Raw genomic sequence first — 16,570 nt, forward strand, 5'->3', positions numbered from 1 at the left:
AGATTGTGCCACATCACCCATTTTCGCACAGCACACTTCCGACTTCTAAAATCCGTAACTTTCACATACGACCTCCGTTTTTGACGTTCTTTATATCCACGCGTAGGTAATAATAAGATCTACAACTTTCATTTTGACACCGTCAGCCAGTTCTCGATCGATCTTAAATTTAACAGTACAAGGAGATTATACTGTTAAACGTCTGCGTAAAATTAATAACTTCTACATACGGACTCTGTTTTTGTCTGTCTTTTTACCGTTGATTTCCTATTAATGAGATCTTCAACTCTCATTTACGTTGCGTAAGCCAAAAACCGCTCGAACTAAAATTCGAGTTTCAGGCCGTGCACTGCTAAGCCGAATCTTAGAAAAATCATAACTTCTTCATACGAAGTCAGATTTGGGTGTTCTTTTTATCGATGTTCTTAGTTTAACATATTCTACGACTTTTGTTTAGATTGATAAGGCTAAAAAGTCTTCTATCGTAAATTCACTATTTACGTCTCCCGGTGTCGTGCCGGTTTTGCCGTAAAACTTCGGCGGGCCATAACTTCTTTGTTATAGCTCGGATTTCGGCATTCTTTATATGTACGGAAACCTTGAGACGTATTCTACAACTTTATGTAGAGATATCAGGATTATCTCACACTTTAATTTTGACGCTCATTTTTATTCTTTATTAATTATACATTTATAATTAAATAATAAACACATAAACACACATAATTCACATAATACTCAAATATTTTATATTTATTACTTCAAAAAGAGTTACAATAGTTGACCTAGACTATTACATTGACAAAAATGCTTAGCCCTGAAAACCCGGGCGTTACAAATATTATATTAGAATGTATTAGTGTTTTGCTTAGATTTCAATGTTTTAATTTGATTTTTAACCATTCTCAGTTTTTATTCTTAAAGAATAAATGTAATTGTTAACCATTATTACTTATATTCTTTCAGAGTGAATGTCATTTATATATGTTCATAGTTGTATTTGTTAAGAATGAATGTAATTACTAATTTTAAGATATTAAAATTCTTTTCATATAAAATTTGTATTCATTAGAAATTATTAACCTTGATAATATATGTTTATAGTATTTTGTTAGAATTTAATATTTTTTTTCAACATAATCATAAACACATTCTTTTAGAATGTTCTAATTAATATATTTATTATCCAAAAAATCAGATTTTTAAAGTTTAGAGAATTAATTATTCCTTAAAATATCCAATTTTCCTATTTAAAATTTATGTTAATTGACTAAAGTACCCTTAGAATGTAATTAGTTGGTATTTTTTAATTGTCTTTAATTTAATATTATATATTAATCACTTTCTTAAAATATGTAAAATGATTGGCCCACAATCATTCCTACATCCACATAATAATTAGTTAGAATACAATAACCTAAGCATATATATATATATATATATATATATATATATATATATATATATATATATATCTTTATATTAATAAAAGAGTAGTTCTTTTGCCACGTGTCACTATATTAGACATCTTAATTAATGTGTTGCCACTTGTCAAACTATTGACATTCCATTTTAAATATATTAAACATCCTCATTAATGTGATGCTATTTGTCAATGTATTTATTCTTTATTTTAAATTTTAAATTTTATATTATTGTTTTCATTAATTCACAAATAAAAATATCTAATATATATATATATATATATATATATATATATATATATATATTAAAATTTAATTTTACATATTTATTTGAATCAACCATTATAATTTCACATAACTAATAAAAATATATCTTAAATTAATAATTTATTTATAATAACTGATTAATAATTTTGAGTTTTTACTATAAAAGTTTCATTAATTTTATAACCGTGGTTCCCACGGGTTATAAACTAATATATATATATATATATATATATATATATATATATATATATATATATCTACTTTAATAAATGAATGTTTTTTTGCCACATGTCACACTCTCATTTAATTTGCCAAATGTCATTTTATAGTTATTTTGAATTAATTTTTTTTTCCATGTGTTATTTTATGAGTTTTTCTATTTTATTAAATTCAACATAATATTTTAACTTAACCATTGCAATAAATGTAGTGATAAATGGATATCAATTTCATTAATGAACTTGACTTTTAATTTCAAAATTTCCAAATTAAAGCTAATTAGTTTCTTTTGTTTATTTATTTAAATTATTTGTTCAACTTTAAAAGATAAACACATTTCAATTATAATAATTCATTATTTTTCTTATTTTTTATATAAATTCAAAGTTCTCAAATATTTTTATCTTTATATTTAATTTTTTTAAAGTTAACCAATGTAATACATTAGTCTCACAACTAGTATATATATATATATATATATATATATATATATATATATATATATATATATATATAGGGTTAGGTTAATTTGTTTCTTATATTTATTGTATGCTAGAATGCACCAATAGTAATTTAGTAAAATTAAATAATTATTTAATTAAATAAAGATAGATATTAACTGGTTTCCATAATTGTATGTATATTAAATGATATTTATAATTATAATTTTCTTTTTATGGAAACTAGTTAAATTTGTCATTAATGTCCTTTCAGAATGAATTCGTATCTACGTTTTTATGTTAGCAATAACGTTTTTTCAAGACTCACTCACTTAAAATACAATAAATTTGTATGGAATATGAAGAATGAAAGTGTAATCCAGTAGAATATACTCTCGTTCTACTAGAATACTCTCTTATTCTTCTAAATACAAATTCATTTTGAAAGAATATTATTGTTGATATTAATAATGAATTTAATTAGTTTCCATAAAAAAAAATTATAAGTATGGATATCATTTAATATACATTTAATGTTTACTAACCTCTTATTGGTGCATTCTAGCACACAATAGATGTGAGAAACATTTGAACCTACCTCTCTCTCTCTCTCTATATATATATATATATATATATATATATATATATATATACATACATATATATATATATATATATATATATATATATAGTTAGCTCGCTTATGTGTTAGGCTCTTTGGTCTAGTTTATCCATGATTGAAATTGTATATATTGGTTGTACAATTTCATTCCTAAAATCCTAATTTTACATCCGACCTCATTCTCACCAACTAGTGCCACTTATCTATGTTGCTACCTCCTTCCACCATGAGTCCATGACGGATGCATCACTTCATGTTCAACCCATCAAAGTCTTTGGAATCCGAAACATCAAGGCTCACATTCCGCTTCTTCTTGATCTTGACCGACTTAATTATGGTGTGAAGAAAGATTTTCTCTGTTATTTTGCACTGAAAATATAACACAAGATAATCAGTCTGTTGAGACGCATGTCTATATATTTTACATTTTTATACTAAGACATTCCAATAACAAAATGAGGGAAATTGGAGGATTTTGTTTGTATAAAGGAAATTTGGAAATAAATAATATAAGCTATGAAAGATGCGGTTCCGAATTTTACTTATAAACTTGTGCTATCATATCTTACTAGGTGTCAGACCCATGTATTACATGGGTTAATTAAAAAAATTTAATATTTAAGAACTTTTGATTTATAAGAAAATAAGAAAAGTATTGAATTATTAAAATTTATTTCTTTATATGTTAAATTTAAATAAATAAACAAAATAAACTAATGAGCTTTAATTTGGTTATTTTGAAATAAGAAGGTAAGTTCATTAATGAAATTGATATTCATTTATTACTACATTTATTGTAATTATTACATTAATGTATTATGTAGAATTTATTAAAATAGAAAAATCCATAAAATGACATGTGGAAAAGAAATTAATTCAAAATAACCACAAAATGACATTTGGCAAATTGAATAAGACTTTGACATGTGGCAAAAAACCTTCATTTATCAGACTAGAAAATGACATTAATTTTATTTAACTAAATTTGTACCATATATACTAACAACGTCTAAGTGTTTGTTTTAATTAGCCAAAATTTTAACTAAAACAACATTTTTAAATAAACTTAATCTTTTTAATCTAGTCAAAACAAGTTCTTAGATTTTAGATTAAAAGATTGTATTAAATGCTATATGGATGTTTCCAATAATGCTTAATACTCTTCACAAATCGAAAGTGTTAAAGCTGTAACTTTTGGTTTACACTAACAATATCGATTCCATTACAAAGTCAACTCAATGTTTGTTCTGCAATTTCGATCTTACGACATTTAAGAATATTTGTAATTGAATAAATGATCATTTAACCTTAATCTAAATACTCAAATTAAATTACATCAAAAAAATCACACTTTGAATGAAATCCAAACCAAAGATTACTAGATAGACACGGAATTCCACGTCATTGACAACATAATTCAAAAGCAACTATGGAATCGGAAATGAAAGAGTTTAGCCACACATGACTAAACTGGTATCAAAGTCTAAATGCAAAGATAATCCCAAATTTAACTTAGAAAATGAAAACTAAAATGTTTTCAAGCGTTAGATTGATCAAGAACCCTTCAAGAAGTTGTCTCTTTTTTATTTAAACTCTTATTCCCCATAAATGAGGTTGGTTTTCCCTCTTACGAAGTGAGAGAAATCTACTCAATTGCATTTTGCATGTACATGGTTGTGTAAAATTACATTGTGATTTACACTGTCGTATATTATTTAAAGTACGTTACTCATTTGAGAAATATCTCTAAAATACTTTGCTCAAATCTGCATTTTATTCAATTATACGGTCATGTAAATTTATAATGTAAAAAACATGGTCGTGTAAGTTTTTATATCCATTCCAACCTTCACCTTGTACACGGTCATGTAAAATCCATGTGTAATTTTACACAGTCGTGTAGTCTTTTGTTTTCGAATCTTCTCAACTTCATAACTCCTTCATTTCATGTCTAGAAATTCTGAAATTTAACATTATGAGGCATCCCATGCAAGACCCAACATTTAAAAGCTCCAAAACTCTCGAAAATGTACAAGTAAAAGCGTCCACAAAAATGTCCCAAACGGTGAAATAAATGAGTAGATTAAACCTAAAACACAACACATTAACATGAAATGAACATGCAAAAAGCTACATAAAATGCACTTAACATCTACTAATCTGGGGCGGAAGAAGATTAACTCTATAGTCAAAATTTAGATTTACGAAACCATATCCCAATCCTTCTTCAAATGGTGCTTTCTTCAAATGGTGCTCAAGAAAATACTCATCGGTTCGAGCTACGTAGATCAATCTCAAAAATCTTTTTTGGGTGAATAAAGATGCCAAGGTTATGGAACTCAGCAACCAACTCCAAAATGTTACAATGGGAGACCTCACAATCACGTAATACTTCACCAAGATCAAGAACATGGTAGATCTCTTCGAGAATAGTAGTACATTTTCTAACATCCATAAAATTCAGTAAAATTTAAACTTTCCAAAACAATTTTTTTCTATATAAGTGTTTACAAACCTTTGTTTCCAAAACATTTATTTAAAACTAGAATCATTTACACATGGTTTTCAAAAAGTGGCGGACGCGGAAAGTTGTCATAGCAGTGGCACAATTTTTTTCGTCCGAATATAATAACATAAAAAAAATTTAAAAGTACTAATACATCAAACCGATCCATTACATCTTAATATTTAAATTTGACATCTACAGGTACACATTTTTTGAAACCGATCCATTACATCTTCGATCTTCACTTTCATAAGTGCTTCTTTTTCAACATAAGAAATCATGACATTGTTCAAAAAATCATCACCTATTTTGTTACGCAAATCCGTCTTCAACAAATTCATCGCCGAAAAACATCTTTCGACTGTTGCGGTTGCAACGGGTAAAACCAAAACCAACTTCAACAACCTATAAACCATAGGATAAGACTGATGTTTCCCCGTTTCCACCATCAAACGAGAAAGGTCAGAAATTCCTTGCAAACTAGTGAACCGATCATCTTTATGTAAAGCGTGATAGTATATTTCTAGTTCACCATCAAGTTGCATCCTCTTCGCATCATCAAAATCTTTTTTGTATAACTCACTCAACTTTAACAACTTTGTTTTGTCAATACTCAAACTGTTACAGGTAAAAACGTCATCTATGGCAACTTTAAGAGTCAAAGAGGATGTATCATTCACGTGCACCACTCCAATGAATCTTTCCTTCACCACTCCACGGTTGTCGACATACCTCAAAACTATGGCCATTTGTTATTTTTTTGATACATCACTAGATTCATCAACCAATAAAGAAAACACATCTTTACCAATTTCTTTACAAATATCTACAACTATCTCTGTTGAAAAGCATTCAACAATTTGCTTTTGAGTCCTCGGGCACGTCACTTGATTATTTTGAGGAGCATTTTCTAAGGTAACATTGCAAATGCCTTCATTATGGTCTCTCAAGAAAGATAATAACTCCAAAAAAAAGCCCTCTATTAAGAGAGTCACTCGACTCATCATGACCCCGAAATGGTAAACCATTTTTCAATAAAAATTTACAACACCAAATTGAAGCACCTAAACGAAGTTTATAATTACTCTCCTCAATCTTGGTTTGCTTCTTGAAGGCTGCACTAATAGATTGTTTTTCTTTCAATAAAAATTCATAATTTTCTTTTGCTTTGTGATGAAAACTATCAATACCACCCATATGATCTCTCAATGACTGTCTTTTATTCCAACTATCAAAACCTTGTGAAACAAATGCATCTCTCCCATCTTGTTTTCCCACCATGTCTCTACATACATAGCAAAATAAACAAAATGATTTGTTCTCTTTTATGTTATATTCTAACCAATCAAAGTCATCAAACCACTTAACAACAAAACGTCTTTCTTTTGAACCTATTTTCTTTGAAGGGAATGTATGACCCCTTGGTTGACAAGGTCCTTGAAGCAAATATGTCCTCCTTATTTCATCTCTTTGATTTGGATGGTAAGTTGTAATCTTTGGTCTAACACACGAGTCTTTTGGAAGATCTTTCAATTCAACATTTGTAATTGGAGTAGTTGTAGGTTGTGGATTTACATTAGAAACCGAAGGGAATGATTGATTAGAAGGACATGGTCTTTTAGAGGATTCATCAAAACTTAAATCATTGGAGCATGGTCTTTTGGAGGATTCTCCAACACTTGATTTATTGATGCTTGTTCTTCCAAAAAAGGACCCAATTTTATCCTAACAATTCAATATCAAACAAATAAGCCATCCAATTGTTCAAAAACTCAATGGAAAAGAAACTAATTTGAATAATTTCAAGGTTAACAATCTAAGTATCTAACATTCTAACAAGTTACAAGTAAACAAGTAATTTCAAGGTTAAGAACTACTAATTTCACCTAAATAATAATAAATTTCAACAAAAAAGCAACTAATTTGACTAATTTCATAAACCTAAAATTATCAATACTTACTTGTTTCATTGTATTTGTAGGTTTGAAAGGAGTGTGAAGTCAAGCCAAGCAAAATCGAAATACTTATGCCTTGCTATCTTGGTTGTAATCGATTGAATGGAGGCTGGAAGAGGCGGAGGCCGATTTGTTTTTCTTGTTCGCAGATTTCACAGAAGTGCTGAAGTGTTGATTTTTTTCTGCTGATTGATTTCCTCTTCTTTTCTTTGACTATGATGGATAATGGGTAATGGGTGGGTATGTGGGTCAATTGGGTTAAAAACTTAATAAACAACTTGGGCTACAAACTCACAATGTATTTGAACTATTGGGCTAATTTTCTTTATGTTATTGGACTAGCATTTTTTACACTTTATATTTTTTTGGGCCTCGAATTCTCGAAAGTATAGTGTCACCCGAACGAATTTGAAGCCGGTGCACCTAATAGATTTTTTTTACCCTTACGGACCGAAGCGGAGTAGTGGCCTGGGACCCCCCCGGGCATCACACACATCCGCCCCTGTTTTCAAAACATTCACATTATCAGAGTTTCCCAGAAACCATAAGTTCAAAACGCGAGGATGTGTATGGTCACGTCTTCGCCTTGCCAAGACATCTGAAGCACCTGAAACAATAAACTGAAACTGTAAGCACAAAGCTTAGTGAGTTCCCCGAAAGTACCAACACGCAAACAGTAACACATATACAAATAACAGCATGCATATAGAGTCTTCAGCATAACTGGACCACTCTCAGAGCCTTCATCATGTCTGGACCGCCTCACTGGGTCTTCAGCCTGTCTGGGCCACTCTCAGAACCTGTAGCATGTCTGGTCTGCCTCGCTGCGCCTTCAACTTGTCTGGACCATTCTCCGGGCCTTCGGCCTGACTGGTGCTCCCCCATGGGCCTTCAGTCTATCCGGGCCGCCCTAGGTATGTTGGCCTTCAGCACAAAGCAGGTCTGCCTCAACCTGACTGATATTGTCATATTTATACATATTTTTAGGCAATATTTAAGTACATTTATACATACATTTTGGTCATTTGCTTAGAATAATGATACTTATAAGGTTAAATTATATTTTGCAGCAAAAAAGAAGACATTTTGAAAAAAGGGACTAAAAGTGTTAAATGATGGAACTTTGGAGGTTGAAGGCTTGAAAGACAAGAAAAATACCCAAAAGAAAGACGTACTCACGACGTGAACAGTTGATGGTTCACGACGTGAGTAGAAAAAGTTAGAAGATAAGCATCCGGGTGAAGGAATCCTTGACGATCACGATTACCTCGAGTTCACGACGTGAGTTTTAAATACTCACGACATGAACAGTGATTTTCCAGAAAGTATATATACTCTTCTCCATTACGATTGAGGGAGACTTTTGGCTGAAGGAAGATGTTCCAGGAGGCGAATTACATCAGAAGAAAGGTTCTAGAAAAGGTTTTTCAACACCAAGAGAGTAAAAGTTCATAATTTGTTTACTTGTTTAATACTTATGAACATGTTTTCTTATTTCAATTGTGTTTATGTGTTAGTTGCTACTATGAGCAGCTAAATCTAGCTACTCTTATCTGGCTAGATGAAGCTTCTAACTTATGAATAGCATAATTTTATATGGATTTATTTAGTTGGTGAATTTCTTGTGTTTGATTTATTGTTACCTAGCATGCTCATGTTATTACTTTAAGCTGCCTTAATTCATGTTGTGTGTAGCATAGTGACCATTAGCTACATGAACATGATAACCTAGTAATTTAGTGAACATTGAATTGCTAGAGCTAGGATCAACCATAATCTTAGTGAGTAATTGAAGTAATTAACTTTGCTGTGCTAGAGAACATAATTGATGACCATAATTGTGTTTGCATGATAAATCTTACATAGCATATTCATAACATAATTGGTTATGTGTTTAATTTTGTGTGACCATACATAGTTATACATGAATTAATTAACTATTGGTAAATTTAGACCTAAATTACTAATATAATAACAACCAACTTAATTATCCATAATCATTAGCTAGCCATAAGGACGAAGTGGATTCAAACTAGATAGGAGTGTCTTTAATTATTGATTGAGTTTTTGTTAAAGGATTAAGTTCATCTAAACTTGCAAAATTAGATAAAAACCCCTTTTTAGTTTATTAATAATTAGATTAATTTAATAGTGAATAGGTTAATTAATAACACCGTTCCCTGTGATCGACACCCGACTTACCTAAGCTATACTGTAACCTGACTAGGTACACTGCCTACAAGTGCATAGTTAGTCTAAGTTTCTTAGGTTATAAATATTAAAATTAGTGGGTACTTTCGTGCACATCAAGTTTTTGGTGCCGTTGTCAGGGAACGGCTTAGTTTATTTATTTATTTATTTGCTTTAGGTTAATCGATCCTTTTTGTGGGATAAAACCTGCAAAAAATTAATTTTCCAGCAAGGTTGTTATTAGCATTAGTTTTTATTTCTTTTCTGTTTGTTCAGTTTTCACGACGTGAGGGCACCTCTCACGACGTGAATTTAGTAGTTATCAGCTTTTATTCATTTAGTAGATAATTTTATTAATTATGTTTTTTTTAGGAAGGTTTGATTTTTTTTTCTGATCACAAAACTCACGACGCGGGTTTATAGACTCACGACGTGAGAACTGTGATTTTTAGCTTTCTTTAGTTTTTAGTTTATTTTTCTATTTTAGTTCGTTTTTACGTGGTCTTTATAGATTATCTGCAGGAGTTCATGACCAGAGGTTCGAACACACCTTTGGTGCCAACACTTGAAGATCCAGAGTCAGCCCTTCACAAGAACAAGAATAAGAACGCGAAGGAAGATCACACGCCAAGGAAGACGCCATTGCAAGAACTAAAATCAGCCTTTTCAAGGAAGTCGGGAAAGAAGACAGAAGAGTCAAGTTCAACCTCAAGGGATAAAAGCAAAGTTGAAGAATTTGGTCCAGTTTCTAATTCACACGAATCAGAATACGAGTCAGACCCAGAATTTGAAATATTTGCGAATGAGCCCGAAGACAAGCAAGAGGAAGAAATGGCAAACATTGAGGAGATGTCCATGGGAGCTTACAAGAAGCGGATCCGAGAGGATGTGGGTCCCGGTTTAGTCCAACCCGCAATACCTGCCACTGCCACGTTCGAGCTGAAGGGGCAAATCTTGACTGCACTGAAGGACATTCCATTTTATGGGAAGGATCATGAGGATGCTTTTAAGCATCTTGATGAAGTCAATGACATTGCAGATTACTTCAATGTCCCGAATGTCAACAGAAACACCGTCTTGCTTAGGATGCTTCCCATTACTTTCAAGGGAGCTGCTAATGAGTGGTTAAAATCACTTCCACCGGGTACGATCACCACTTGGGCTCAAATGCGTGAGCAGTTTCTTGACCAATTTTGCCCACCATCCAAGATAGCTAAACTCAAGAAGGCAATAGCCAACTTTGAACAACAGCCGGGGGAGTCATTATACGAAGCATGGGAGCGTTACAAAGGCTTGCTCAGAAATTACCTTCAACATGATCTTAATGTTCAACAAGAGATGTCAATCTTCTATGATGGGGTCAACATTATGACAAGGCAACTCCTTGATTCTCAAGGACCTTTGACAAAGAAAAATCCAACGGAGGTCAAGGAGTTGATTGAAGAATTCGCGAAGCACTCTCGTGACCCTAGGCAAGATGGAATCAAAGGCGGTGGAGGGGCCCAAACTGAAGAAATAGCAGCTATGATGGCTATGCTAAATAATATGGACCGGAGGTTAACACAAATGGACCAATCAATTCATGCTATAAGAGTTGGTTGCGAACGGTGTAATGGTCCACACTTGACCAAGGACTGCAATTTGGATGAGTATGGGAATAAAAAGGCTCAAGTATGCTACTCGAGTGGGGACAAGTATGATGAAGACTGGAGGAAACCAAAGAAAGAGTAGCTGCCATATGAAGAATATAAGAAGCGAAAGGAAGAGAAGTATAAGCAAACAAGTCGAGGCTTCTACCAAAAGGAGCAGCCACCAGTTAAAAAAAATGATCTAGAGACCATGTTAGTTAAGTTTATGGAAGCTTCAGAAAAGAGACACGAGGCTACTGATTCTGCTATTGATGAACAAAGAGCTTTGATAAAGACTCATCACGCAATGATGGTAGAACAGCAGGCTCTAATAAAAAATCAACAAGCCTCCATCAATAATCTTGAAGTGCAACTTGGTCAACTAACAACTTTGGTTCATGAGAAGCTTTCCCCAAAAAATCCTGAAAAGAAGACTCAATCTCACATAATGGCCATAGATACTGAAGAAGAGGCCATCTCTGAGTTCCTAGAAGCATTAGAAGAGGAGCCACCACAGCCCGATCAAAAGCCAAAGATCGAAAATGAAGAAGCTGCTGGAACACCCAGTTCACGATGTGAGCCCGCTATACTCACGTCGTGGGTTCTGTCTGAACAGAAAAATTCTGTCTTTGTTCAAGCATATCAGCCACCTTTGTCGTTTCCTTCCCGAGCTGCCCTTAGTCCACTGGAAAGAGAGCATATAGAGTTTATTAAGCACGTGAAGGGTATCTCGATTAATACTCCCTTTGTCGAGTCATTATCAAAAAGTCCCGACTATGAAAATTTTTTACAAGACTTGATAGACACTCGTCAGCAACTAAAGAAGAATTCCAAAGTTATTTTAAGTGATCAAAATTCAAGGGCTGTTTTGGGAGACATACCTAAGAAGATGGGGGATCCTGGATGCCTCACTCTTCCATGTGAGTTTGGGAACAACATTAAGGTTTATGCTTTAGCCGATTCTGGGGCTAGCATAAATTTGATGCCATATTCATTTTATCAAAATTTGGATATTCAGAAGTTGAAGGCTACAAGAATGACTATGCACATGGCGAAGCGTTCAGTGACACAGCCCCGGGGCATTATGGAATATATTTTAGTAAAAATTAGGAAATTCATTTTTCCAATAGACTTTGTAGTATTAGATATGAAAGAAGATCCCAATGTACCAATTATTCTTGGTCGCCCGCTGCTAAACACTGTTGGAGCTCTTATTGACATTCAGGAGTCTAAGCTCACCTTGAGGGTTGGTAATGAAAAGGAAATTTTTGGAATGGAAGATGGATTTCAAGGAAATCATGCTCAAGAAAAGGTGTTCAACATTGATGAAGACAATGAACTTGAAGAATTAGAGAAGCTCATGGAAGAAGAGATCAAGACAATTCATCAAGTCAAAAGAACAAAACCAAGAACATATGTTCCATGTTTAGCTGAAGTCATTGCTTATACGAGTCCAATTTCTTGGGTGAGCAAGGAAGATGATGAGAAAATGAGTGATGAAGAGGAGGTTACTTCAAAAGTAACAACTCCAATGGTGAAAGAAGAGAAGAATGCTATGGAGTGCAAGGAAGAAACTAAAGGGACCAAATGCAAGCTTGATGAAGACGAGGTCAAAGCTAAAAAGGAAAATTCGAAAAAGGCGTACAAAAGACGAGTTCAAGATTACAAGAGGCGTTTCAAAGAACAAAAGATCCTATTGGTGGATTCTTCTGACGATTCAACGTAAAGAAGCACGGAGTCTAGCTTACGAATCCTTCAAAAAGAAGCGCTTTTCGGGAGGCAACCCGAGCTCGGTTTGAATTTTCTTTTCCTTTATGTTTTTGTTTTTTTTCGTTTAGTTTTTAGACATTCAATCATCTAAATCATTAAAACTAAGTGGTAAAAAGTTGAATGTGGTGTTTCTAAATTAAGTGGTAAAATAAGAAGAATTGTTAATTAAAATAGGATTATTTTGGTCAGACAGAACTCACGAGGTGAGCTCAAAAGAACTCACGAGGTGAGTCTGTTCTATATACGGGGCAGGACATTTAAGCACAATAGATTTATTTGCCCAAGACTGTTAGAATAGATGTCCAGACAAGTTAGCCCAACAGAACTCACGAGGTGAGTCCGAATAAACTCACGATGTGAGTTTTGAAAAACACGGGACCACAGTTTAAACAATTCAGAATCATTTGACCAAACCACTTTTCTACTCTCACGAAGTGAAGACGGTCGCCTGGTCCCCCCCTCATCCGATTTTGGCCATAATCTAACACAATCTACTCGTGTGATTACGTAATCTCTCCTTTAAGAAATATGGCACCTAGACGTGAGGCTAGTAACGTCCAAGGCGGGATTGCTAATTTGCACCCATTTTATGTATTCCTGACAAATATATCTAGGGACGTGCTCGCTCGATACAACACTAGATTGGGATGGTTGCATAACAGGGATTTTGCTATTGCCCCAACAGTTAATTGGCAAAGGCTTTAGGAGGTTGGACTAGTTGACAGACTAAACCTGTTTCTTACCAAAAATGGGAAACGGGTATTCATTTACATGCAAGGGATGGAGTAACTTGTTCGCCATCTAGGAAATGGTTTACAAGGAGTTGTGTGTTGAATTCTTTTCTACTGTGGTGTTCCATGAAAATGTCCAAGATCCTAACTACTCACAAGCATTGGTCTTTCGTTTAGGTGGGGAGTATCGAGAGTGCAGTTTGGTAGAATTCTCATGGAGGATGGGTTTATACGATGCCCAAGAGACCGTGACCCCCGGGTTTTCTATGTTCTTACGAGATTCTGTCCGTACTCATTCCGGGGAAATGACGAGATATGAGTTTTGGACCAATATCGCTTTTGGTGTTTTCAACTCCGGTGTGTCACCAGAAAGTAGCATCAAATCACCCATTCACCGTTTGCTGCACAGGTTAATCATATTCTCCATCCACCATAAGAAATTTGGAGATAAGGTCACCAAGATTAATTTATTTTTCTTGTGCTCTATTTTACAACCGGGGTTTTGTTGCAATCTTCCCTACTTTTTAGCTCGTTACTTGGCAGAGTATGCAGTAAGTTCCCGAACTGGGAGCCCAATCTATGTTGGCCACTTTGTTACCCGCTTAGCCAAGTCTTATGGCGTGCTCGTCCCCATGGTTACACGGACACTTACGTGTAAACAAGGGAACGAATTTTCTATGGGATATCTTGAGACCATGCGAGTTGTGCTTAATTATGGGACGCATTATGGGATACCGTACAATGATAGCGAGGGTGAGGACCAACCGACCGAAGAGCCCGAGCAACAACTGAGGTCTCGAAGAAGAAACGTACGAACCCAGGGGGAGATGGGTCGATCCCAACCACATGAGGGTGGAATACCCACCGACCCGTTCCAAAGTCGGGTGGGTTCTTACTTGGATAATTTACGCGGTGGGATGACTTATAACACCCAAATGATTGAAGCCATGTTCTCTCATATGAATGTGGTGCGACCACCCACCATGCAACCTCAATGCCCTTATATTCCTACGTGGGAAGAATTGTGGATGCCAAGAGGCGACGGAGCGGGCACTAGCGGGGTGAACGAGGATGAAGAGGATGATTGATCGTTTTTTTAGTTTTATTATTTTAGTTTTGTTTGGTTTTGTTTTGTTTTCATTTTCTTTTTATTTGTTTGGGATTGTAAAACTATTTAGATATTATGTTACTTTTTCTCTTCCTCGTTGTTATTTTTCAGAATTACTAGGAGTGCATATAAACGATGTCGAGATACGAGTGCATATGTGTTTAGCCGGGAGTTTTAAAGTTGACAATCGAGACCCATAACTTAAATTAAGTGTGGGGTGAGTCAAGTGAGAAGACAGTTGGAGAGAAGAGTTGAAATTAATAGGGTTAGCAGAGTCTTAATCCATTAAGACATGGGGTAAATATAAGAAGTGGGAAGAAAGGTTGGAGGAAATACATTTCTGAGAATCCAGTTTTCACGTCGTGACCCTTTTGTTGTTCACGTCGTGAGTCAGTATATGGTGACTTTCTAGAACCCGCTTCCAATCGAATTCACGTCGTGAACATTTACACACTCACTTCGTGAATTTTTATTTTTCACAAAAGGAATCTTATTTTTTTTCCTATTCATTATGTGTTTCACCATCATTCTTTTTGGGAATATTATGAAAATAATAATGGCTCATTTTCTCTACCATACAATGTGGCGTTTGCTTTCCCACATTGTTCTTTCCATTGTGCACATTTTTCTGCACCACATTTGTTGAATATTGAAGACTCGGTTCCATATTTTGCCGGTACATTACTTATCTCGCGTATTCAAGATTCAAATTTCTATTTCTCAAAGTTTGTATTCAAGATGCACATTCCATCCGCACTTTTGGAGATGGTCATGCTACTATCCCAGGGGAGTCTGTTCCTTTTTTCTCTTCTTTTAATTTCTATATTAATTTAAGCATACAGTGAGGGCATTGTATGAAACGAGTCTGGGGTAGGGGTAGAAAAAGTAAATTGCTAGATAATGGTAAATTTTGAAATTTTTAATAATTAAATCTAGTAATAATAATTTGAACTATAGTTGTTAGTGTTATATGAGATGATCCGTTAAGAGCTCAAATGTTTAGTTGAGCCAATACACGTTATAGTGCATTTGTGGTCTCCCTTATTTTAGTGAAATCATTGAACAAAAACATGACCCTGCTTAATTTGAGGGATGCAAAATGTTTAGCAGCCTGAACCTGAAATGTATCCAAGAAAGATATATCTTAACCAATAAAGGTTGAAGTTAAGCGCCCCTACTTAAGCATGTAGGTTTTTGAGTGAAAAATAAAAAAAGTGAGGTATACATGTAAAAAAAGAGAGAGAAATTACTAAAGAAAAAAATTCTTGAAGAAGTTTGGAGCTATCAAGTTTGAAGATCAAAGATCAAAATTCCAAAGAATCAAAAGTTGAAGATACCAAAAATCATAAATGTGGTGAATTCAAGCAATCAAAGATCAAATATCAAAGAAGTGAAAAATTCCAAGAGCTCCATTGTGGTTTCTAAAGTTGTAATTTCTAGATTATGTATGCTTGGGCAACTTAACCAAAAATATCTTAAGGTTAAAAAGCTTTCCGAGGATGGATTCGAAGGGTTGCATAAAATGAGCATTGTTCGGAAGAAGTGGGTAATTGTTTATGAAGATCGTGAGTATTTAAAGTATGGGGGTACTTTATGAAAAAAAAAATTAGACACAAATGCATGCGTTGAGGTCTTGGCATAATGGTTGAGCTGGAATTGGATTGTTCTATGAAATGCTAGTGATGAAGGTTTGAGTTTAAATAAGTAGAT

The 16,570-nt window shown here is 33.8% G+C and overlaps 1 protein-coding gene and 1 non-coding gene across 2 annotated transcripts; both read right to left on the reverse strand.

The window, feature by feature from the left end:
• Positions 1 to 5,055: 5,055 nt before the first annotated feature.
• On the reverse strand, positions 5,056 to 6,227 carry LOC145049483 (uncharacterized). The gene is made up of 4 exons (XM_078997880.1): positions 5,698 to 6,227; positions 5,337 to 5,416; positions 5,178 to 5,251; positions 5,056 to 5,061 (listed from the first exon to the last, which is right to left on the reverse strand). Exons 1-4 carry the CDS (start codon positions 6,225 to 6,227, stop codon positions 5,056 to 5,058), a joined length of 690 nt encoding a protein of 229 aa, XP_078854006.1.
• A 4,611-nt stretch (positions 6,228 to 10,838) lies between these two features.
• Positions 10,839 to 10,945, reverse strand: LOC145055909 (small nucleolar RNA R71). The gene has a single exon (XR_013685456.1). It is a non-coding gene; the product is annotated as a small nucleolar RNA R71 (small nucleolar RNA).
• Between the last annotated feature and the right edge of the window lie 5,625 nt (positions 10,946 to 16,570).

This window comes from Lactuca serriola, chromosome 5 (genome assembly GCF_051521515.1).
Source record: "Lactuca serriola cultivar US96UC23 chromosome 5, Lser_US96UC23_V15, whole genome shotgun sequence".
NCBI classification, from domain to species: Eukaryota; Viridiplantae; Streptophyta; class Magnoliopsida; order Asterales; family Asteraceae; genus Lactuca; species Lactuca serriola.

Bases quoted from the DNA above. Each gene is read 5' to 3' on its own strand.
- LOC145049483 (XM_078997880.1), bottom strand. From the start codon at position 6,227: ATGGCCATAGTTTTGAGGTATGTCGACAACCGTGGAGTGGTGAAGGAA. The intron at 5,417-5,697 runs GTTTCAAAAAAT...TATGGATGTTAG, and splicing joins ATCGAAGATGTAATGGATCG to AAAATGTACTACTATTCTCG. The intron at 5,252-5,336 runs GTAACATTTTGG...TGATCTACGTAG, and splicing joins TGATTGTGAGGTCTCCCATT to CTCGAACCGATGAGTATTTT.